At 42.7% G+C, this 24,355-nt stretch overlaps 1 protein-coding gene across 3 annotated transcripts in view; it reads right to left on the bottom strand.

Moving 5' to 3' along the window:
- Nucleotides 1-24,355, bottom strand: part of tafa5a (TAFA chemokine like family member 5a) — a 66,733-nt gene that overhangs the window by 21,179 nt on the left and 21,199 nt on the right. For 2 of the 3 annotated variants that reach the window (XR_007196298.1, XM_048267725.1), the window contains exon 2: nt 4,975-5,121. Coding sequence is in view for 1 of the 3 variants with exons in the window: in XM_048267725.1 (XP_048123682.1) it covers nt 4,975-5,121 (147 nt within the window). In the remaining 2 variants the exon portion in view is untranslated. Of the gene's footprint in view, nt 1-4,974; nt 5,122-21,687; nt 22,564-24,355 lie in introns of those variants that run through there. The other variant, XR_007196299.1, reaches the window with a different exon arrangement.

The raw sequence follows: 24,355 nt of genomic DNA on the forward strand, positions 1-24,355 counted from the left end.
TGTATTCATAAGGCCACATAATGATTGACAAAGTTCATATAATTATTTATACATGGTAATCACTGCACCTGAAATATGCTATGATGTTATAGTATGGCTGGGCCATATGGACATGGATATATCCCGATATATTTAGGTTGAATATCGATATACGATATATATCCCGATATATTTAGGTTGAATATCGATATACGATATATATCCCAATATTTTTTCCGCAAAGTTAGAGCTGTAAAATGAAATGGTTAGTCAAATATGAGTAGTTTTATTGAAAACTCACTACTCAAATAACAATAAAATCTAAACATAAAACTGGAGTGCCTTTTTTGAAATCAAAGCTCCGTAAGGTGCACATTTAAATTAAAAAAAATATCTTAAATAAAAATAGCCTATAAAATAAAATAGGCCAATCTTTTTCTGAAATAAATATATTTATATGAGAAAAGTAGCGTGCAGTTTCACAGCAGTGCAGAGAGCTCCGGTCAGCGGCTTGCGTGGAGCAAGGATCAGGGCGCAAATATGAACTATATCGATATATGCGATATGGTCTAATTCCATATTGCATTTTAAAATATATCAATATATCTTTTATATCGATATATCTCCCAGCTCTATGTTATAGTATACTGTAGGTCTGTACAGAGTGGGTTATAAAGCTTCACATAGTACCTCTTGATCATCTTGGTCCTGATGTCAGAATGTGTTTCTTTATAGAGGCACATATGCCATAATGATAGTTGAGTAGGCCTATGTCAGAACACTATTTGACTGTAGTCATATCTACTAAATAGTTACATAGACTTCAACGGTTTAGGATATTATGAATACTTGAGAAACATTTATAAAAGTGTTTCTAATGCTTTATGGATGTTGAGTAAAATGGATAAAGTGTTATATTTCCATACATGAAGACTCCTTCTTGCCCCACCATACAAGACATGATATGCAAATTGTACAAAATATTTTAAAATATGCACATAAAACACAAGAATAAAAATATCTAGAGAGAAAAGGTAATTTGATGCATTGTACTTCTTCAGAGCAAAACATCTGTGGCTTAAATAATGTAAGACATGTTTCTAAATGCATCATGTTAAGGCAGTGTTCCCCAGCAATATGAATTTTAAAAATATGAAAATGGATTCACAGTATTCACAGGATGGGCCAGTTCAGGGTCTCTATCCAATACTTGACTCTTCATGTATCCTCATCAGTGTAACAAGAATACTCTACTCCATTTAGCAAAGGTTTGGACTAATTGTTTATTAATGCCTCATACACTGCACTTTGCCTGATGCTGTGAAAATGTTCACTAATTTCTAATGTTTTATTCCTCATAATAGTACCCAGTCAAACCTGCCCTTTCTGCCCTGAGCTATTAGAGAAACGGCCTGCAGTGCACACCTCACTTTCAGGGAATGTGTGGCATTTGGACTGCAACTTGTTATTTCTACAAGATCAATTATTAATGCCTCAACAATATCAATCAATATATCAATGATAAATAGTCAATGCAATTGAGCATGCTTATGGAAAGAGTATGGACAAGTAGCAGCTGCAAGTTCTCCTCTCCAGCTCTGAGAGCTTCAAAGCACCGCTCATTATTGATTAATTAGAAAGAAAACAGACAGAGGATTAGACTAATAGGACATCAATAATCATTGATATAATCAACAGATGAGAACCCAAACAAACACCGGCAAGCACTTCATCATTTTATTTCCAGATTTATGGTAATATAGCAAGCTGTGGGGTGGGGTACACCATCTGCAACGTTAACACCATTTATTAGTGAGGAGAGACCATTCAGTAAGCCTGGTAGTGTTCGTTTTTACTTCTACTGCTATAGCATGTTCTTGGCCTAGAACTAAAACGAGTGCTTGCAGTTTGAGGCCTATTTCCCCACTTCTCAGCGCATAAGGAAGACATAGCATCTCATTATTGGAGGGATTGTGAGTAATGTCTCTGCAAACAGAAGCCCAGACCAGTGCTGCATGCCCAATTTACTTCTATAATTTGGGACTGTGCATGTGCGACCTAACATAAATCTCATTCTGTTTTGATTAAATGCACTCCTTACAGTATATCTACATGTAAATGTATCCACATGCTGGTGCATTTGCATTGCAAAATGCAAAAATCAGAATTGTTTCATGAAAAACGCTTTTCTATCCCTACTTTAGATTCTCCAGGAAATAAGAAAATAAGTGAGGGCAAAAAATCACCCACAACAAAACAATGTTAATAGATGGCAAGCCTCTGTCTTAAGAGGAAGCTGGTCCGCCACACTCTTTATTTCTATGCTAATTCCCATGTCACATGTCAGAATGCAGCCCTGCAGGGGATGCAGACTCTTTTTCATATCATTTCTGCCTGTCACGCTGAAGAGGGAAAAAAAAACACCACCATTTTTGTAAAGCAACCAAAAACTACTTTGATAAGAACTCCCTATAGAAATAGCATTGCATTAAGTTCAGAAGCGTATTCGCCGCCAATGCACTGACGCTTAGTCGAGACTTCAGCTAAAGTGAAAAGTTGGCTGTGATGGCTCGACATTTCTCCAGTATTTCCCTTACATTGTTCCTGGGAGATGGAAACAGTGTCAGCATGTCAATAGAAAACATGCAGAGGGTAAAGTGCTCTCCAGCCTCAGTGAAAGGGAGCTTTTGAGAGCACAGAGTCTCAGCTTGAAAAGCCTACACAAAAAGCTACAGTATAGCCATTGAACTAAAACTTTCATTGTTGAACTAAACTTCGAACTAATCTGACCTTTTCAAATAACAACTTAACTGCTTATTTGTTCTTCCTTTCAGTTCCTTTCATGTCAGACTGAATTCCCATGATACTTGCGCTGATCTGGCCTTGACATGCTATCTGGAAATTAGAGCAGGTACAGCAAACGTGAGAGGGTTGTAGTGATGTGACAGGCATATGAAACTGCAGGGCCTTTTATATTTACGGGATTCACTTTAATTCATCTTACACAAAGAACCCAGCGTCAGGGTTACAGTGACCTTCAAGACTACCTGGCCAACGCCAGTATGCCCTTTTCCCTTCATGACCAATGCCATCTCTCCCCTCCACAAACTCACCGCACCTGTCTCCTTTTCTTTATGTATGTGCATGATGACACAGGTTGCAAGGGACAGTTTTGCGGTCGAGGCGTTTCATCGTAACAGAGCTGAAACGTACCACATTCCTGAAAATTTGACACGGCTCTCCGTGTGCATAGTGCACTGATCGCAGATTGCCACCAGACAACCACTGCATAGATATCTGAGACTATCTGAAGCCTTTTTTCACCCCCCACATTTTTCTTTGAACTATCAAGGAACAGATGCCATGCAGAGATCCAATCTCACGCCCCTTGTGCTGTTAGTCACCGCCAACGCCTAGCGTCAGCTATTATTTGGGTTTTAATCAGTGTCTGCAGCAGACACCAGGGAGGCAAACAAACACACTCCACCTCTGTATATGTGGACCTCCTGAGGAGATATCATTTCATCCAGCACTTACTTCCACAAGTGCTCCTAATCAGTCAAGTCGTTTCGCTGCTTAAGATTACCTGACAAAAGCGGCCCTCCTCTCTCTTTCTCTCCACTCTTAATAGAAATCAATATCAGCAGCCTGACACATTGTTCTGGCTGCAGCGAGGGCCAGAGACCATGAAATGACTGATAAAGCGAGGCAGCGTTTATGCAGTAAGAGGCACAACAATGCTAACACTCCACTCTCTTGGATTAGGGACATTTTGAATTATTCATTCATCATTTTCTTAGAGGGGGCTGGTGAAGGCATTCAAAAGTCAGGAATTATTAAAGACCACAGCACTCTTTGAACAATTCAGAATTAACAGAAATCTAGGAAGCCAATCCAAAATGTTTAATTTTTTACATTTAAGATTTTGCTATGCGTAGATATTTTGAAAGAAAAATATATATGCATACAGAGTAAAATGCATGTAATACGTATTCTTGTAGAGAGGTTGTTGCGATGCAGCTATAGATTATCCTACTTAAGAGCTGACCTCCTGGAGTTTCCAGTGAAGAATGAAGGACAAAGACTGTCTCAGCTGGGGCATGGGGATATTACACCAGTTCCAAGACCTTGAGAACTCGTGCAGATTAAAATGATTGAAATCTCATTTCTCTCTCTCTCGCGCTCCCCTTCCTCCCATTCCCCCATCTCTCACTCTATTCCTCACTCCCCTCCAGTGGACTGTGTCCCGCTTCTGTGCTTTTATTTCTGGAACAAATAGTCCTGGCCCGTGTGTGAGCCTGTGAGGAGCTGGAGCTCGGAGCATTGTGTGACACAAATATCAAACTCGGGGACGACGCGTCGCGCCAGCACTGAGGGCCAGGTGGAGGAGCAGACTGAAAAGACAACATTGCGTCAGCCGTGGTGACAGGTCCTCTCTCTCCCACCAGGACGCAACAACAAGCAGCGCATCGCAAACTTGACTAGACACCATGCATCAGAACCATGCAGATAGGAACGTCTAACAGCTTCTTATAAAACTAACTACAGACCTTAATTTGCTGGCATGGGTTGTGTGCTAAGGCCTCAACGGATGACAGTACAAAAACAAATCAATAAAAATAACAACAAACTGTAATTTGCAGACATGGGTAATATGCTATGGTCTCAGAGGATCATAATGCAAAAACAAATGAAGAAATAAAATCACTAAAAAAAAACATTATCCAAGGCAACATGTATTAGGAGGCTTTCAGGGGCCCCCGATATGTCCTGTGGTTTTTGTAGCTGATGTCACAGTGTAAGCTCTGGCTTCAAAAGCCTGCTGCTCAGTAGATGGCCAGGGCGGAGCCGGAACCTCACAGAGGGAGTCAGTCACGCAGTGACCAGTGGTCACGTGACCTGGCACCCAGAGAGAGAGAGAGAGAGAGAGAGAGAGAGAGAGAGAGAGAGAGAGAGAGTGAGATCGAGAGAGAGAGCGAGAGAGAGCCATCTTACCGTCCACACATGCCGGCCTGGCTCTCGTGGTCCCGGCGATCTGCCCTTTCTTGCAGGCACACCTTGCGGTCTGCCTTGCGATGGTCCTCCGTGGCAGACTGTCTTTGTCAAAGGTGACAATCTCACAGGTGCCAGCCGCTAGCTGACCTGTAAACGCACAAGAGCAGACAGAAACACACATCAGGCAGAGACACCAGATACTGTGTGCCTAAAAAGCAGCACACTCTCACACAGCTCGGAAACAAATACAGTCACATTCCTGTCCACTCTTGCATTGTATTTGCCCAAAATTGATCATGTTTTGGAAGAAAGCTGTGGTCTTGTGGTCTGAACTGGGCTTGGGAAGGACTTCACAACCCTCTGCAGCCTGTTTACTGTTTATTAGTGAAGTACATTAACACAAATGAACAGTGAAATCAAAGCAGCATCCTGGGAATTCAATTAGAGCACTTATAGCCCCCAACCCTCTGCTGCTCACAAATTAACCTGTGGCCGTCAGAGTGACCCTAGGTCAAGTCCACAGGGATCTTGCTTTCCATGCGAGTGCAGGTTATTTTGATTGGCAGCCAGGTCAAAGTGTTGATTTAATCTGGCCCACAGTCACAGGGTAAAGGTTTCACAAAGTTAATTAACTCGCACGTCACAAGTCGCACGTCACCTGCAGGGTAATAGGAAATCACACTGGGAGTGCCATACAATTGGACAGAAACAGCAAAACCTTAAACATATTTATGTATTTGCACATTGATGTAATGGTCTTCTACATCCCTAAATACTAGACTGGTGCTGTTTCCCCAATCATGCAAATCTGAATGACTAATTTAGGCCATTCATCTTTGAGCAGCATTTGTTCATAGCCTGAAGGATGCTTAAACAACAGCCAGGGCAGATGAATCTCCACTCTTTTCTGTCTATAATGCCTGTATTTTCACCTTTTACACAGGGATAGAAGGATGACATGCACGTTGTATAGCTTTGCATATGTACAGTGAGCTTTGTTTCTTTCTAAATGAGAGACATTTGCACCTCTGGACCTTTTTTAAGTCAAATGCTCAATGAACATGAACGTCAAGTCTGATGAAGTGATTTTCCGTGAGCTCGAAAAAAGGTCAATGTCATGTTTGGTTCGTAGCCTGAAACCATAAGGAAACAAATGTGATGTTTGTTTATTTCTCACTCTGAAATATCCAATCAATTTCGGCATGGATCTGTGAGCAATGATGAACAGTCATCTTATGGCTAAACATAGACTCTTTTACTCTCTGTCACACACACACACACACACACAGAGAGAGAGAGAGAGAGAGAGAGAGAGAGAGATTTTAACAAAGAAAAACTCACCCACCCACACAGACACATACACCTACACAATGTTTGTTTGTCAAACCCATCCCTATCTCTCCCTCTAACTCTCACACACAGTCACCCCCATCTCCCTCCCTCTCCTCTCTCTCTCTCTCTCTCTCTCTCTCTCTCTCTCCCTCCCAGAGCCAGGCAGCACTGATCAGCCTTATCATTACTGAGAACACTTTTAAATGGATGCAAATGTGTGGCGATGGAGCGATGTGTTGTTGTGATGTTGGCTGCGTTTGCTCTGCGTGATGAAGGGCTTTTAATCCCGCATGTCACTCCCAGCAGGAGCCTCTGACTGAAACAGATCGGAGAGCTACTGCACGCCTTTCTTCTCTTTCTCTCTCTCACTCTCTCTTTCTTTCTTCTTCATCATCATCTTCTTCTTTTTTCATTTAACTTTGTCCTCCTTCTCCCTGTTTTTCTTTCAGGTTGCTAGATAATGGCTTGTCATGTGTGTACTGCATCAAGGGAGAGGATTCGTTCCTCTCCAACACCCTTTTGCAGTGAATGCAGACTGAGTTTTGTCTGTCAGCTCTCTTTGAATATTTTCCCTGTGTGCCACTGAAAATATGTTCACTCTTCTTTCTTACATAACATCTTGCGTGGCTTTGGAGTTGTGCCTCCGTAATATACCCAGAGCAATGGGGTACCTTCTGAAGGACTCCTGCTGTTATTAGCTGCAATCTCCTCTGCTGTCATCACCCCTTTCCATCGGTGATGGATCCAGACAATTTATTAACAGCAAAGCAAGGCTGTCTGTATGCCTATATAGAAACCGCTTATGATAGATCACTGCATCTCACTGCATGTCTTCCTTTGTTGTGCCCTGAGTACAATGCATACTATATTATTATACTACATATAATGAATCTGAAATTTACATTGCAAAGTCAGTTACTATAGAACCTACTGAAATAATGTTTGGGCCTTTAGATCATTTACATTAGATGACCACAATATGATCTCAGATTTGTGCTCTGTGTGTAAAGCTCTATAGACTATTATCGTTGACACGCCATGTCGGCAAGATGCTTGATGATACCCTTTCATTGATTCTTTTAAATCAACAAACCCATTATGTTCCATTATGGTTTTCCCCTGTCAAGGACAGTTGTGGAACTAATATACTGCCGTCAATATCACTACAGACTAGGAGATTACCCATGCTCCAGGAGGAATATAAATACATACATTCTCACATATTCTGTATTTTCCAAGACACATAGCGTTGACTTTTCCTTCCATTAAAGTAATTTGACAAATGTTCAACATACAAGCACCAAGAAAACACACAATTTATTTGGAAACCTGCCCAATTTAGCTCTTCACAGATCTGTGATCCTCAAGGCGTCAGTGCCAACACACTTATCTCATTTTTGACCTATGCACACAGATACATGCAACCTCCATGTTAATGGTACAAACTTGCTGAATCTCAGGCTTCACTATTTATAACTTGAGTGCTTTGCACTTTCCCTGACACATTTTTTGAAAAGCTGAGCCGCAGGAAATCACTTATAGAACAGCAGCAGGGCTGTAATTGCAAAGCCTGCCCGAGACTGTCCACTCATTAGAAACATAAATGCCATTAAACATGTAAGTAATTTTCTTTTCTGTGTGTGGAAATACACGTAAAGAAGTGATGAGTCTTTGTGGTTACATGAGCAGGGTGCCCAATTTAGCAAACACATCTTCCTTCTGAGAGTTCTACTTCTCACAGCCTTCAGCTACAAAATAACAACTGCACTTTACAGCAGATAGACCACGAGCCTGTGACTTGGGATTCGTATCATCTCTACATATGATATGCAGCTCAGAGGCTCTTTCCAGAGATGGCTAGAGGTCAGACTGCCTCTTTCAAAAGCGCTATCAAAATACTCTAGCTATGTATTAAAACATTAGCAATGAGGATAATTGACATGCAACTGAACTAACAGATGAGAGAGTCAATTATGACACAGTGCTAGTGATACTAGTCCCCGTGGTTCACTAGAGCAGAGTACATGAGGAAGGATATGACAATGGATGTTTGGTCGTTCAAGGCCCCTGCGACTTCTATCCTCTGTCCTCACTGGCAACACACACACACACCAACCCTTGCCAAAAATATTCTCCGCAGTCTCACCAATCGGCCTAATAATAATATCACTGGTACAAAATATGTTTGCAGTGGTTTGTGTGTCCTAACAATCACCTCCATGCACAGCACTGCAAAGCCCTGAATCACATTAGTGGAATGCCAGCCATGTGCTGGAGCCTTCTGAGAGCGGCTAAATCAATATACAGATGTTCCGAGAAAAAGCCAAACAGCAAGCTGCGTGCCCAAACTACAATTTGGATAGGAACGCTGAATTAGTGGAACCTTTCTGCCATTGCCTCGCCTCTGGCCTGGTCGGGTAGCTTTAAATGATGCCTTTAACAAGCCTAATCAGGCCACGCGAGCGCCAGCACAGCTTCTCAGCACAGCACATCCCCGGCTCTGATAGCGGCCGACCGCCGGCAGCCGCGCCCCGACTCCAATTTCACTGCCAGCGCCCTGCCAGCAGGAAAGCGCACATCTGCTGCCCATACAGTACAGCATGTCAGTGACGAATGCAGCTCACAGGGGCTAGGATATGGATGTTGGGCCGGCGCCAAGGAAACCTCAACTTACAGTGGCGTGAGCATTTTCCCCATCACTGATTCAGCTGGATTCAAAGTGCAGTTTATCACACAACAGGCTTCAGAGCCGGCGTTTACAGCCGCGCGCACCAACATTACAGCTCTGTCAAAGCTGCCAGAATTCAGAAAAGTTCTGCAGACAACTCTCGTTACAGCCGCTCTCGTCACATGGAGTGAAAGTGCTGTCTATCCAATCCATTTCAGGCAAAGTCAGTTGTTCTGTGTGCTTCAGTGGCCACTGGAACGCTTCCAAGAGGTGATTTGATTTTCCCTGAATGTCCCTTTTTCCCACTGCGAACTCACACACAAAATGACACACACAAACAAACACACAAACAAGAACACACATATACAGACTCAGGCGCACGCATAAACACATTTACACACACACAAGTATTAATGCCAACACACTTAATTGGGGCCACAGAGTTACTGCACCACTGACTGCACTGAAGTATGACAGCTTTGCTTCAGTGTTCTGGTTGCAGGGTCACCACGGTGTAGTCATGCTCTCTGCTTTTTAAAGATGCTGGTGGCATGTCATAAACACGGGCTTAAAAGGAAGCCTACGCAAATGGCTGAAGTGAAACAGAAAGAAATCAGACTTATCTGTAACGGCAATTAACCACTATAGAGCTTATGGAGCATTGACTAAAAACAGCGCAGTACTTATCTCAAGAATAACTACACAAACAAGAATTTTGGACGTGGAGTGGGGGATGGGAACAACAAATGCTCTCCTCCAGTCCCCTTCTCCCTGCAGTCCTGTCACTGCACACATTCATACATGCTGCTGTTCTGTAATTAAGTGCGTTTGCAGTCCCAGAGGATGCGCAAATGGGCCATGCTGTCTCTGCACCTTAAACGCAGCTCCCCCCCCAGGTTAAAGCCCTTCCCGTGTGAAACCCCGGCCCATTTCTCACCCCCACGGCTGGCCCGCAGAAGTAGAAGGCCAGGCCCGGACGCCCAGAGGTAGGGCAATTTATCTGTGGCATATAAGCAATAATCACCCTTGGCCGAGCAGTGTGGGAGCGGGAGTCCATGAGTCCATTCATTGGGCCTCATCAGCATGCTGGGGGAAGAGTCCCGGACTGCAGTGATTGAATGCCGCCTCGAAACGGTCTGTCTTTAATCTCCCTCTCATTCAGCTGGCCTGCACCCTCAGCCTCAGCTGTATGATAAAGACTCTCACATCCTCCCTCCTTTAGGCGGCCCCACTCTCTCTCTCCTTCTCTCTCTCTCTCCTCCTCTCAACTCTCTCCTTGCTGCTGCTCTTCCTCTTAGCCCTCAACCTTCAATCAGCTACATGTTCCCCATTTTATTAAACAACAACAACAACACCAACACCACTAACACAAAAGATGCATTTCATAGGCTCGCTAAGTTTCTGGTGTTCAACATTCAGCTGCAGCGGACAACATAATGGAACTTAACAATACACCGTTAGAAAAGGTCTCCTTCAACACAACATAAGCAAGCAGGAAATTTGACAAAACACCATGAAATTGCCTTTGAAAGGAACCGAGCCAACGGGCTGTTGAGGCATGCAATTATGAAATGTGTAACAAAACAAGCTGTAAGTAGTTGTAAGAAGTAAACACAATCTGTGGCAATCAAATAATTGGACTGGGGAAATCAAGTGAAAAATTCAGTGAAAAGTCCAGTAGAATCTGAAAGACACTGCCCACTGACCTTTCCTTTCCTATCTATTATCTGGAAAAATGTGCTGCAAATTGAATGTCACACACTTAATAAACAATAAGATGCCCAGTTTATGTCTGTAGCCCTACACCATTGGACTGAGAGGTCATCAGCAGGTCAGTCATCCACCACCAGAAAGCTTCCTTAATTATCAAAATAACGCATCACATAGGCTACTGGACACAACTCATCTGACATACGTTTCAGTGACATCATTGGCGAGTCTGCAAAGCTATTATCCCTGTTCTGTTATCTGTTTCCCTCGAAATAACCAAGCAAATAAATAAATAACGGAGAGGGCTGTTTGTATAATGAGGGGAGTAATATTTTTAAAAGGGCTTTTATAGAGCACTTACCCTTAACCATCTAAGCCCACTGATCATTTGAGAGGTTGTGCTGTGATATGCTGGTCATGCGAGGCTACTTGTACAAGCTCTCCAACAGGGGTCTCCCCTCTGCCATGTGGCTACTGGCGTTTTACAGGACACACCTGAGTTTGGATTTGTCCCACTCTCTTAACCTCTTGGTCAGTCATCTACTCCCATGTCAGACAATCAGTGTCTCATCCCCCACCTGCTAGGGTATCTTATGACATTCAGAGAGCGACAGACTTTCAGAAGCGTAAAGGCAAACAGTGGCAGCAGGAAAAAGCTGCTGGTTATATTTCACAATTATGGCTCCGACAGAGTTTGGTCAGACATTTGCTCATGAATATTTAGGCCTTCATGAATATGCATAAGGATTGCCAAAGTGGCAGTGTTGACGCTGAGATTTATGAGTTTACACGGGACATAATTACAATGCGGGCTATAACCTGCCTTTGAGGAAAGAAAAAACACACTTACAAACTGTAAAAAAAAATGGCAGGAATGAGCTGAGGATGCTCAACAGTGATATTTCTTCAAGCGCATCATGCAACAATATGAAACTGACGTTTTTTTTCCTTTCCTTTGGTTAATTATGCTCTGTTCAAGAGTAAAAGCTGCTGTAATGAGACGTGAATGAGACATATTCAACCCTGTCTCGGTAAAAAAATTAGCTCCTCAAAAAGTGGATGTTAACATCCACAGGAGCTGTCTTTTGGATGTCAAACAATCATCCTCTCAGTGATGCTGCTTTTCTGTTGAGAGAGTTCTTCAAGGCCATAGATGCTGACATGGAGAGGGAGAGGGAGGGAGAGAGACCATCAGTTCATCTCCTCCAAAGCGCTGCCTGTTTGTGAAAGAAACCTGATAAGAGCACTCGCTTCATGCTTCCCTCTCACACGCCAACTTGCACAGATAAACATGTAGAAAAATCGTCAGGCTATAGCACCATAGGCCATATGTTAAATATAGGGAATGCAATTTCATCAAGTTTTTGTATAGTTTTCAAGCCACAATTTGTTGTTAATCTAAAAAATGCTTCCCTCAAATTCCACTTTAAAGATAATAAGTACTCCATAAGTACTCCATAAGTACAGCATTCCAATTCAGTGTGTACACAGCACACTGTACCTACAGCATTTACATACAAAATTGGGCATACCATCATATTTGGAATGTCACTGTCAAGCGCTCTCAATCATGACACTAAATTAATCTAAGCTGCATAGCAAAATACATGTGTCAGTCTGAGCCCTGGGTTGTGACAGCCTGCTCCCAAATAAACACATGCTGGTGATGGGATGGATGAACCATCTTCAAAACACCCAACCAGAGCAAAACTAATACACTGAGGTTGTCAGACTGAAGGTGACACAGCGCCTTGCCTATGATTTCAATGCCACTTTAAGTGTGGTTGTTATTCAGGACCTGTCACCTTCTCTTCAATATGCTCTGATGGATGCTGTCTTCTGCATAACTACAATGCCATTGTTTGGCTTTATTTCACCACAGTGTTAGCGGATTTGTCTGAAGTGATTACATATTTTTGTAAGCGAGAGAGAGCGTGTGAGCAAGCGAGAAGAAATATCCTCTTTTTAATATGACGTTCACTCCCCCTCTTTGCCAATGCACATGTGCATACCATGTGTAATAAAGCTTGTAAATGACATTAAGCCCAGACAAGCAATCCACGCTAATGGAGGTGAGGCACTCACTGCAGCTCAGCATAAATGATAAATTATTCATTTCCTTCGACACCAAAACTATTATCAGCACCCGCTATTAGGAGATGACGGTCACCCATCATTTTGAGCAAGACTGAAGTTCAATCTTCATATTAAATGTGTTGTGTATAGGAGTACTGCGGTGATGCGGGGCTGTTATGTATGTTTGCCTACTGTGTTTGGAAAACAGTATTAGGAAATTATCGGGAAGTTCATAAATAGGTTTGAGACAAGCCACGGAGTTCAAATGATGCACTCAACCATAGAAGCTCCAGCACTAGCCTGATGTAATTGGTATTCGCCGCGCGTCACACTGATGCAGACCCTGTTATGAGAATAAGAGAGGGAACAAGCTTATCTATATTTCCACGGTAACCGGGGGAACCTCAGCCATGCTTCTCTTCCCCTCCCCCCTCTCTCCCTTGGTCTCTCTCTCTCTCTCTCTCCCTCCCTCTCTCTTTCTCTCACTCCCTCTCTCTCTCCCTCTCTCTCCCCCTCTCTCTCTTTCTTTCCCTCCCACTCTCTCTCCCTCCCTCTCTTTCTCTCCCTCCCTCTCTCTCTCCTCCCTCCCTCTCTCTCTCTCTCTTTATCTCCCTCTCTCTCCCTCGCTCTCTTTTTCTCCCTCTCTCTCTCTCTCTCTCTCTCTCTTTCCCTCTCTCTCTCCATCCCTCTTTCTCTCCATCCCTCTCTCTCCCTCCCTCTCTTTCTCTTCCTCTCTCTCCCTCGCTCTCTCTTTCTCTCCCTCCCTCTCTCTTTCTCTCTCCCTCTCCTCTCTCTCCCTCGCTCTCTTTCTCTCCCTCTCTCTCTCTCTCTCCCTCCCTCCCTCTCTCTCTCTTTTTCTCCCCCCCTCACTCTCTCTCTCTCTCTCTCTCTCTCTCTCTTTCCCTCTCTCTCTTTCTCTCCCCCTCCCTCCCCCTCGCTCTCTCTCTCTCTCTCTCTCTTTCCCTCTCTCTCTCTCTCCCTCCCTCTCTCTCTCCCTCCCTCTTTCTCTCTCCCTCTCTCTCTCTCCCTCCCTCTCTTTCTCTTCCTCTCTCTCCCTCGCTCTCTCTTTCTCTCCCTCCCTCTCCCTCTCTCTCTCTCCCTCCCTCGATCTCTCCCTCCTTCGCTCTCTCTTTCTCTCCCTCCCTCTCTCTCTTTCTCCCTCCCTCCCTCTCTGTCTGTGCTCATTACTGCCTGTTGTATGGTAGCCTTACATTTAGCCTTCCAGCATTTGCCTCTGTTCACACTCTCACACTCCTCACCCCCCAACACACACACAAACTCAAACATGCACACATGCACGCACACGCACACACACACACACACTACAGTCTCACTGTCACATGCCTCCTCACCTTCATATGCCACACACACACACACACACACACACACACACACACACACACACACTACAGCCTCACTGTCACATATTCACCTTTCTCTCTCTCATAATACACCACTGCCTCCTCACCTTTATATGCCCACATGGTCCACACACACACACACACACACACGCACGTACACGCACACACGCACACACACAGTGTCTCTGGACACTATTTCATCAGGATAATTAGAAGCCAACCCCTCAGTAAAATGGCCACAGATGCTCGTCAGTGTCTGTGCGGCAGGGTTGCTCAAGTAAACAAAAGGCTCAGGTAATTATTTAGCAACTCTTAAGCCTGAGTCCACAAATAAGAGGCTGTTATTATCAGGCCATTGGAGGACTGGTAATTAACAGCTGCTTTAGTGGAGAACCACTGTGTGTGTCCTCCTGTGAGAAGGCTCAGCCCAGCCATGGCTTGTGATATTATAGCCAGTCTGTGTCGGAAGACCTCAGAGAGAAATCTCCGTTCTCTGCTTCCCACTTGGGCTATGCCTCAGCCAATCGTTTTCGTCATTTACTAGACAAGCCCTCCGCCCCACCCCGCTACAACACAAAGACACGCACACACACACACACACGCACACACACACACACACACACACACACACACACACACACACACACACACACACACACACACACACACACATGCACACACACACACACCAAACTATTTTTTTTAATAAGAATGTATCACCATGGCAACCTTCCAAAAAGAACTGTGTTTGAAAGAACTGCATATTCTTAAAAAAAAAGAACTAGAAAAGAAAAAGAAAAGGTAGGGAAAGGCTCGAAATGGACTCATTTCTTGACCAGTCATGCCTTTGGCACGGGCCTTGTGACCTGTCTGCTGGGTCTGTTGTCAACGTGACTGCTCAGTTAATTTGCTCTTACAAGCCAAAGATCAGCCTATCAGTCGGCTAGCCGTCCCGTTATTGGTACTGATGGGAAAGTAGAGTCTCACAAAGCGATGAACCCATGTGGAACCACTTGTGCCAATTATTTAATTATGGCCTGACAGATTTCCACCAACAGCACCTCTTTAACTTTGCACGCTGCAGCACTCTGCAACGGTTTCAAGTCCATCAATTAGCACTGCAATTTAGCCCAGGGGTACGACCTGGGTTGGACACATCACAAAGCTCTGCTTGCCCTTCACAAACTATTAGTGGAGCTCTCGGTGCTGTCTTGTACTAGTGCCGTCTATCTGGACATCATACCGGCACCTCTGTCTCACAGTTACGGGGGACTGACGCTCCGAATGGACAGCAGCATTTTCTTCCTGGTCATTTTTTATGTCCATCTGAGGCAACATGTCCTTGGTGTCATACATCAATGTGAATCCATCATGTAATGCAAGCGCCAGGCTCCAAGACAGACAAGCCAAGATATAAAGTGTTGCTTTCTAAGCAAACCATATAGGAAATGTGAGAGCTTTGACAAACCTTCTTTGCTATGGTAATGTGATATGCGTATAGGAGATGCCATGAGGTTGCTTTACTGCTGAGCTATGCTGAGGACATTGAGCTCATCTCACATGTTTTTTTTTTTTAGTTTTTGTTTTTTTGCCAAGGTTGAGTAAACATTTTTGATCATGAGCTATTTCTACTTTTAATCCGTATATCATTTTAAATTATATACAAAATAAATAATAAATTAAATTATATATTAATTATTATAGATTTTTATATTTATATATTAATTATTACATATTTTTTTATATTTATATATATATTCTAAAAACAGCTTCAACTTCAGTGTAAAGGCTCTATAATGTAACACTAAAGTGTGTGTGTGTGTGTGTGTGTGTGTGTGTGTGTGTGTGTGTGTGTGTGTGTGTGTGTGTGCGTGCGTGCGTGTGTGTGTGTGTGATATCTGAACAAATGTGAGTTAGAAAGGGGGAGACAAACATGGATCCACAAGCTTAGGTAAAGGTGTGTGTTTACAGGGTGACCCCATTGCACAGCTCTGAGCTGGTGCGGGGCATAATGTATGCTTGAGGTAAATCGCTCTGACAGGACCTACATGCGATTGTTTCCCTTTCCCATTTGATTTAAGCAAGGGCATTCTCACTTCTGGATCCCACAAGCCCTGTTTCTTTCATCTCATTGGGTGTGATATTATCCTTGGGCTTGTGTGGAGCACAAGGTATAATTTATTGTCTGTTCAGCATGGCAAATTTGCAAGCCCGGCATATTTCATTTGCTATATAAATATCATTATTAAAATATGAAGTTGGCTTTTGCCTATGCTGTGTGGCACAGATATCTCACATTCTGATTCACAATCTAGCCCTGGGATAGCCACAGAGTTGTGAAATCTTTGAGGTCACTCCTGCGGACATGGGGACAGGGTCAATGTTGTCTGAGGACTGAGGGGGCCGAGGCAGAATGAGTGAACTAACATCCACTCAGTTTCACGTAAATTATACACATATACTTAACATGCCAAATCAAATATTAAGCAACCGGGTGACCAATGACAGGTTTAGACTGTGACCATGTGAGTGGATATTAGCTGTCCAAATGGCATCAGTCAGTAAGAGCAGGCTACATCAAGAGAGTGAAAGCTCTGGGAAGGTGATGAAATATTCAAGAAACCGCTGTTTCATCACACCAACTGTACACTTCTTTCACTTTCATAATGTGGTCAGATCTGAAAGCCCTCCTACCAATATGAATAATTCCCTAATTTAGAAACAATTTCAACTACAAACAGTGATAATTAGGCAAAAGCGTTTTCCCCATAACTAACAGGCAAATCTAATGCAAACAGCAATTACTTAATAGGTTTATTAGATTCATAGTCAACAGGGAAGAGTAATGTCATCTCTCTGCTCTTCCCATCACAGCTACAGGTATCAGAGACAAAAATCATTTGGACCTGGTCCTTTCTGTTCTCCTTGATCCTTCACAATCAGGTATCCAGGCTTGCTTTGCCATGCTTGGCTCTCTAAGTCCTTAATAAGACCCCACCAGTGAAATAGATTGATGGATAAGTATCTTCCAGCTGAAGGCTGCATGACATTAACAATATTCAAGGAGAATTTCTTTCCCTATCTTGGCTGGAGCAGTATGATGGAGTAAACCCTTCTGGCTCTCTCTCCATCTCCGTGTGACCAGGAAACGGTGCCACTTTGGCTATTTCAGAATTAACATGGTTTTCAAATGAACGAATTACATGGAACATGATTACCTCGTCTGCACTGTGAAACGGCTGTGGAATCTCATTTCATTTTGCACTTATTTGTTGGAAAGAGGCTGATTACGGTGCCATATGAGTCTTTGATCATGCACTAAAGATTTGTCACTTTCTTCCCATGACTAACGTCCATGGGACAACAGCATCTCCGGCCGTTATAATCAGCAATGAAATTAGAAAGCAAATGAATATCTGTCAGAGAAAGGTTTATTGCCTTTTCTCATTTCTCTTTTTTCTCCAAGTGGGAGAACCATCTTCCCATAGCACGGGTTCAGGATTAAATTGTGGCCAGCATGCAATTTATTCAAGGATGTGAAGCTAAGGCGATGTGACATTCAGTGTTATAAGATATTCATTAAATGCCATTGCCTTTAATTCCTTTTCAATTGAAAATAAGGATAACAATCATGTTGTGGAGCCAGGCTTAGGCCAAAAGCGGATGTTGTTTTTCTATAGGTTGTTCCAACAAAAATAATGATCACCACCAAATAACCTCAGGAACAAGCCTGCATGGAGGAGAGGAGTTTAGTCCAGGCTGTGATCGATAATGCCTCTATTATGCCTCCTACTAAAAAGGACATGTACCTCATTCCAGAGTGCTCTGGCCCTGATTATATTAAGTTTATTGTTCCTAAAAAGCTTGCAGTAATGGCATGAAACTTTAAGTGGGACAATCAACTGCATCAAGGTTATTTTGTTCTTCTGCAGGATGCTCTTCAAACCGCCATAATTCATCTCAGGCACAAGAGATAGAAGGTGACTGCTTTGCACCATAATGTAGCCTACAGATGGACACTTCATGCAGTATAATGCAGCATGTTTTTGTAGACAACATGGGAGAGCTAAAGTAGGCCTTTACCTGAATCAAATGGCAATGCAACAAGAATGAGGAACTATGGCCAGAGAATGAAGGGCCATGAACTTAAGAACTTTAGCTCTTTAGAGGAGGTGGAGGTTCACTGTGTGAGCGTAGCATTCACAACATGATCTACCTTGTTTATGAGAAATTGAACAGCAACCTTTTAAATTGTAATGAGTGATATCTTGCCAATGCAGCAAGAGCATCGCCTGGTCTCCTCCCCCCGGTAGAAAATGCTGATATGAGAAGATCGCCCTCCCACTCGCTGACAGCCGATTAGACAAATGACCCTCCAGCCTCTAACCTCTGGGACAAAGCCTCAGCTCTGGAACACTGTTCCTGTTCCTGTTCAACACTGTTCCTGGAATTTCCAGCTATGGCAAAGAATTCCAACATAAACAACATAACCGACAATCGGCAATGTGATCCCACATGTAAAAACCTCCTGCTACTTCAGCACACCCACCGAGCGAGAGCATCCTTTTGGAGCCTTTGAGCTCTTTTGCAGTGGTCCTTGACGAAGAGCTTTGTCTCCCCAGGTTGCTGGGACTTGGACAAAATAAAGGATTTTACACCACAGTGATGCTGAGCCCATTTGCATCTGCGTGCAGAGGTGTATTACACACACAATTATTACCACAACGTTATATGGCAAGTATTATCTTTATGTCACTTCAGCCTGAAGCAGTACTCAAGGGCAAAATTGCCAAATCCCTCCATTCCGCAGGTTTAAGTGTCTTTGGAGGAGGGCTGCTGATGAATAAGTCACACCATCTGTAAGCCACATGACCATCTCGCTGGAATTGCAACCACAGTTCTCCAGCACATTAACCACAATTAGGCAATCAGTATCTCACCGAGTCAAACAAACACCCCCTCAGGATGGCTCTCCTAGGCATCGGGGGCTGTCATCAGTCAGTCTATAAGCTCGAGTGGGAGCAAACGTACAGGAGGAGAGAACAACAGGAGCAAAGGTTATGATTTCCAAAGTCTACTTTGAAACCAACGTTTTCAGAGCCGAGGCCATGCAGCAAGGGCAAGTAAAAGCTTGTTTGTGATAAATGTCACTTTCAATAAGGCCGGCTAAATACCAACATAGTAACAAACTGATGTAGTAAGTCCCATTCATTTCAAAATATCCAATTTGTTATAAAGTGAGGAAAGGTCAGCAGTGCCACATTGATGTAAAGATCCTCAAGGCTTCTTCAAAGTGCCTCTCTTATTTTTGGACCAGGATAATTTTAGATATTCATGTTGGATGAGGTTTGAGAAGGGGGAAACAATGGTTTCATTCCAGTGTAACTTTCACTGAATCTCTGGAGCTAACTACATAATTAATTCTGCTGTTGTTCTACTGTTTGTTGAATTACAATGCGCAATATATTAATACCACCATCTGGTGAAAAGAAATCCTGAAAAGGGATAATAAGACCAAAGAATCCATTTTCTTCCTGCTATACTGTACTGTATGTGTGGAGAAATATACAGCTTTAAGGGACATTGTAGCCATTCCATATGCCTGCCCTGAAGATTGAGTTGGATGCTGACTTGATCTGCATTAATTATTTTCTCTTAATGGGTTTTAATTACACCCAGCATAAATATCAAAACACTGTCTGCTACGGGTTATGACCTTCATCTGTCTGTGAGAACGTCATGTATGCTATATATATATATATATATATATACTGTAGCTGGCCTCAATGTAAGTGTGAAAATGTGTGGAAAAGTGTGTGTGTGTGTGTGTGTTAACAAAGAGAGAGGTGACACTTGCCAGGTTAAAAATTAGTATAAATATATTCCCACACAAATGTTCAAATTGCACAAATGATGATAGATTACATTTGGAATATAATTTAATTGATTTGTGACATCAAATTGTAAAATAAAATAAAAAATACTCAAATGCAGACAAACAGTAAATGGAATGGGATGTTTGACTGTGAGTGACACAACTTTTTTCACTGTTTGCACTGAGGTTTGTGTGACATTTGTATAAATGGGTTTGTGTGAAGTTGTATAAATGGGTGCCTTCGATGAGCATAGTTGCTTCTGAAAGTTACTAACGCTGAAGGCTTTTGGCAAATGTATCATAGGCATTTCACACTAGCTGACAATGTCTTTTCTAGTAATATACATGTCTGCTCAGCTTCCTACATTTCATGAAGTCACATTTTATACCATCACTTCATTTGTTAGTTACTTGGCCATTTAGCCAAGGGTTGTCAAATGGGCAGTGCCTCTGAAAAGGTCTCTTTCAGTTGACATCTAAGGTTAGCTGTCTTGGTTGGGTCTAAGGTGGAGGGGGAGGGCTTGCTACAGGTTGACCTGCATCTGAAGACGTGACGGAGGAGAGGGGCCACAGTGTCCACCACAGAGCACTGCAACCCGCTGACCTCCTGCCTCATCCATAAGCAAAACACACTTGTTCCCCCCAAGGCACACAAACAGCCACGTTAGATTACTTATGAGAGCAGTGGACTTGCCATGAGAAGAGGAACTGCACGGGGGGCATACGCAGGATTCTCTTTGGCCTTCCCTGTGTACTGTATTTTATAGCACATCTTAAACAAAACAAAATTTAAAGTATATGCTTTGGGTGGCCATTTCTCAACAAAAAAAATATCAAAAAACATTTTGATTGTATTTGCCCTTGTAAATCATGAGAGGTTAATTTATTATGTGCCATTTAGCTGAATGACAGTGATAAAATTGATCATTTGAAAATGTCATTGTCTCTTTTTTATTTTGTGGGAGCAGATGTTTTGATGGTAACATGTTGATATCATATTAAGCCATAGGCCTAGATATCGTTTTCTTAACAAATTGGTTGTCTATAGAGCATGTCAAGGTGACGAGGTGATGCCCTATGACTACAGCTTAAATTTGTAGCTGGTCCCAGAGTGTTTAATCAGTCTCGCATTCAGTGGAATGACAAAAAGAATTGTGGTTAATGGGAGGAAATAATTACAGTTTGACCCCGCCGTTACCCTTAAGCTAGACTCTAGTGCCATCTATTGAAGACAACAACTACAAATCACTTTCTCTCACAACATCGCTCATCCACTCTGAAGCGCACACGCTCCTGCGAACAAAATATTTTAATTTTTCCAAATGCGTGCTGAAATAATTATAATAATAATAAGCCGATGTTGGTCATCTGCGCTTTATTCATTTGTTTCCATCAAGGTTACCGGTAAACAACGCAAAGATGCCGCCCGCCAGTTAAGGAATTGCACCTAGACTACTTCGTTTTATAGCACCACATTTATCGCGTCGTGAAAGAGGTTAAAATAAGCTACAGCAGAGATGTTGATTGCGCACTCTGGCGCAAGTGACGTGTTTACGGCGATACAATCTTATCAGATATAGCATAATGTCCATGCAAAAGAGAACAGAAACTACCACCCAGGAACGACAGGTGACGCACAAAAGACACATTACTACAGTTAAGATAGCGCAGAGCAAGTAAAACCCCATTACCTTCTTTCAAGAAGCGTGAGTGGATCAAAAGAATGACAAAACAGCAAACTGCCGCTCCAGCTAAAGCCCACGCAACTCTGAGAAGCTGCATTCTGGCGAGAAATTCAAACAGCCGGGGAGCAGAGCCAGCGGTCTTCAGAGGGAAAACCAGTCTTCCATTCTGCTCCCATGCAGCGACTTATTTACAAAAGAAAACCCCGGCGAAGAAAAACACGAAAAATCCCTTCCGTAATTGTGCAAAGAGGGCGTTCGGGGTACACCAGTCAACGCACAGTCAATGCACTGGAGGAAATGATCCCGTCTTTTACAGTCAATAAAACGAGGCAAAATGTGAATAGGCAAAAATCAAAGAGGGACAATAAAATCCCCGGGCGCCCAAGTGAAGAAATTTTATTCACTTTTCCATCAGAAGAATTCGCAATTCCGTCGGAGCCTTTTCCTTCTTTAACTGCAGCCTGCGGACGCGGTGTGTTGATGGGCACTCGTCGTGGCATACACAGTACTATGCTGAACTCGTGTGATGATAAGGGGTTGGTTGCAGCATCATATCGTTTTGCAGCAGCTCTCTCACTAGTATATTCTTAAGAAACTGTTTTCGGCAAAAATAGCCAAATAGGCCTACACAACTGGTTTATTTATTTAACGCGTTACATCAGTAACATTTGTCCGCCAAGAGAAGATACTTGAAAACGTCTTCAGAAAAGCCAGAAAAATCCTCGCGTTTTCTCCGGGCTCCCAAAACGCATCCAACGCGTTTTCGTGAGCACTGGAAAATCTGTCCAGATCCAGTCTCTCGATTTTACGAATTCGCCTACGGTTAGGTTGAAGTTAATGGCGAACCAGTTTCTCCGCCAGCGCCTCTGTCAGTTCCTCGGACTTGCCCCTGTTCTTAACAGCCGCAGTTACAGACGCGACTTTCTCTTCGCTCTCCTAGTGACGTCACACCCCCAAAATATGTCTCCTCGAGCTACTGAGGAGGCGGGTGTGAGTGAAGGGCAATTCTTGAAGGCACTAATAAGATTAACGTTACCGTTAACTGACTTCATCGTCTATAAGTGTTCCTTTCCCGGTGGTTTCTAATAACGACTCTCATGTTGTGCATGCTTGCGATGATTATCAGCTGGTTGCATGGAGAATACAAGTACATTGACTTAATCTGATTTCACCTGTACTGGGCTAGTAATTTAACATGGTGTATAGGCTGTGCAGTAGGGGCCTTTCATCAGTTAAAGGCATGTGCATGTGTCAGCTTGACATGTGCTTATGGGTTTATGGACCCAAATAAATATACTTTTTCAAGTAAATTTATGCCTGACTCATCATGGATATGACGCCCCCGCCCCCACCCCCCACACACACAGACAGACAGGTGTTTACTAAGAGAAATCCTGTTAATTATACTACAAATTGATATGAACAAATTTATATCAATTTGTGTCTATTGTATACTACGATCCATTCTGCGCAGAGAAAAATGTCAACATTGCATGTAAAGATATAATTTGTGTATAAAGCCCAATTAATTCAATTATTACGTGCAAGAACTTTCCCGTTGTCTCATTGCTCTTGCCACTTCAGCGAATTGTTGTCAATTATTGATGCTGGCCAGTGTTAACAACAGGGGTGTCCATGTTTCATTAATTTCTCTTCAGACAGACCTGTGCCTCCTCCTCACGATGTGATCCATCAGTCAACATGACAGCAATTAACGGAGACCTGTCCTGAAGCTGTCTGCTAAGGGTGGGGAGAGTGCGTGGCCAACATTAAATATTGTGAACACAGGCTTCCATTAAGTAGTCTGCTTTGTTTATTTATCGACAGGTAACACTTTACATATCTGCCACCTCAGCCATCGGCTCTCCTTAAGGCACAGTCCAAAATCTCACAGGCATGACACACACACACATGGGCAACACCTCTGTCCCAACTTTCAAAACTTGTGTGTGTCTCCTGTGCTCTAAACATCTGTGGCTGCTGTCTCACTCCTCCGGTGCTCAGTGCCAGAGGTGCCCCAGGAGAACAACCGGTGTCCTGACTGCCATTTTTTGTCAAGCAGGGTCTATGTCAACAATATATCTCAAGTGATCCAGAAATCTTAGTTTTGATGTTTAGCATATTTGCTATTTCCTGATTTTATATTTAAATATGGTACCAGCACATACCTGAGGCAAACCATGAACGATTCAAATAATAAAATAAATAAAGATATGAGAGAAATCATATTTGTTTGAGTTTTAAACACAGCACACACACATAACACACAGCAGCTACATTATTAATGATAAAAAAAAACATAATTGATTTTACAAGCAACATATGCTGCAGTTTTTTACAGTATAGTCTCAATGTTTGAAGTCACTGTTGCATTTTTCTTTTGTATAAGAAATGGAGAAGCTGTGAAATTTGATTTGATTTAAGAAAGTGCTACCATTTAATGAATCATTTAATCAATCAATAAATGTGCAACAGGAACCATGGTTAGGTTCTTCGCATGGTATATTAGGATATTAGTTCACTTGACTTGTGAATGAACAAATCATCACATTAATATGACTATGTAGTTCCATGTGCACATTAACTGGGTTTTCTGTGGCTTTTCCAGCTATATACAGTATAAACCATAGTGTATAATATATGTGCAGCATAAGCTTTGTACAGCAACATTGTT

The sequence above is a fragment of the Alosa alosa genome, chromosome 17 (assembly GCF_017589495.1).
Source record: "Alosa alosa isolate M-15738 ecotype Scorff River chromosome 17, AALO_Geno_1.1, whole genome shotgun sequence".
NCBI classification, from domain to species: domain Eukaryota; kingdom Metazoa; phylum Chordata; class Actinopteri; order Clupeiformes; family Clupeidae; genus Alosa; species Alosa alosa.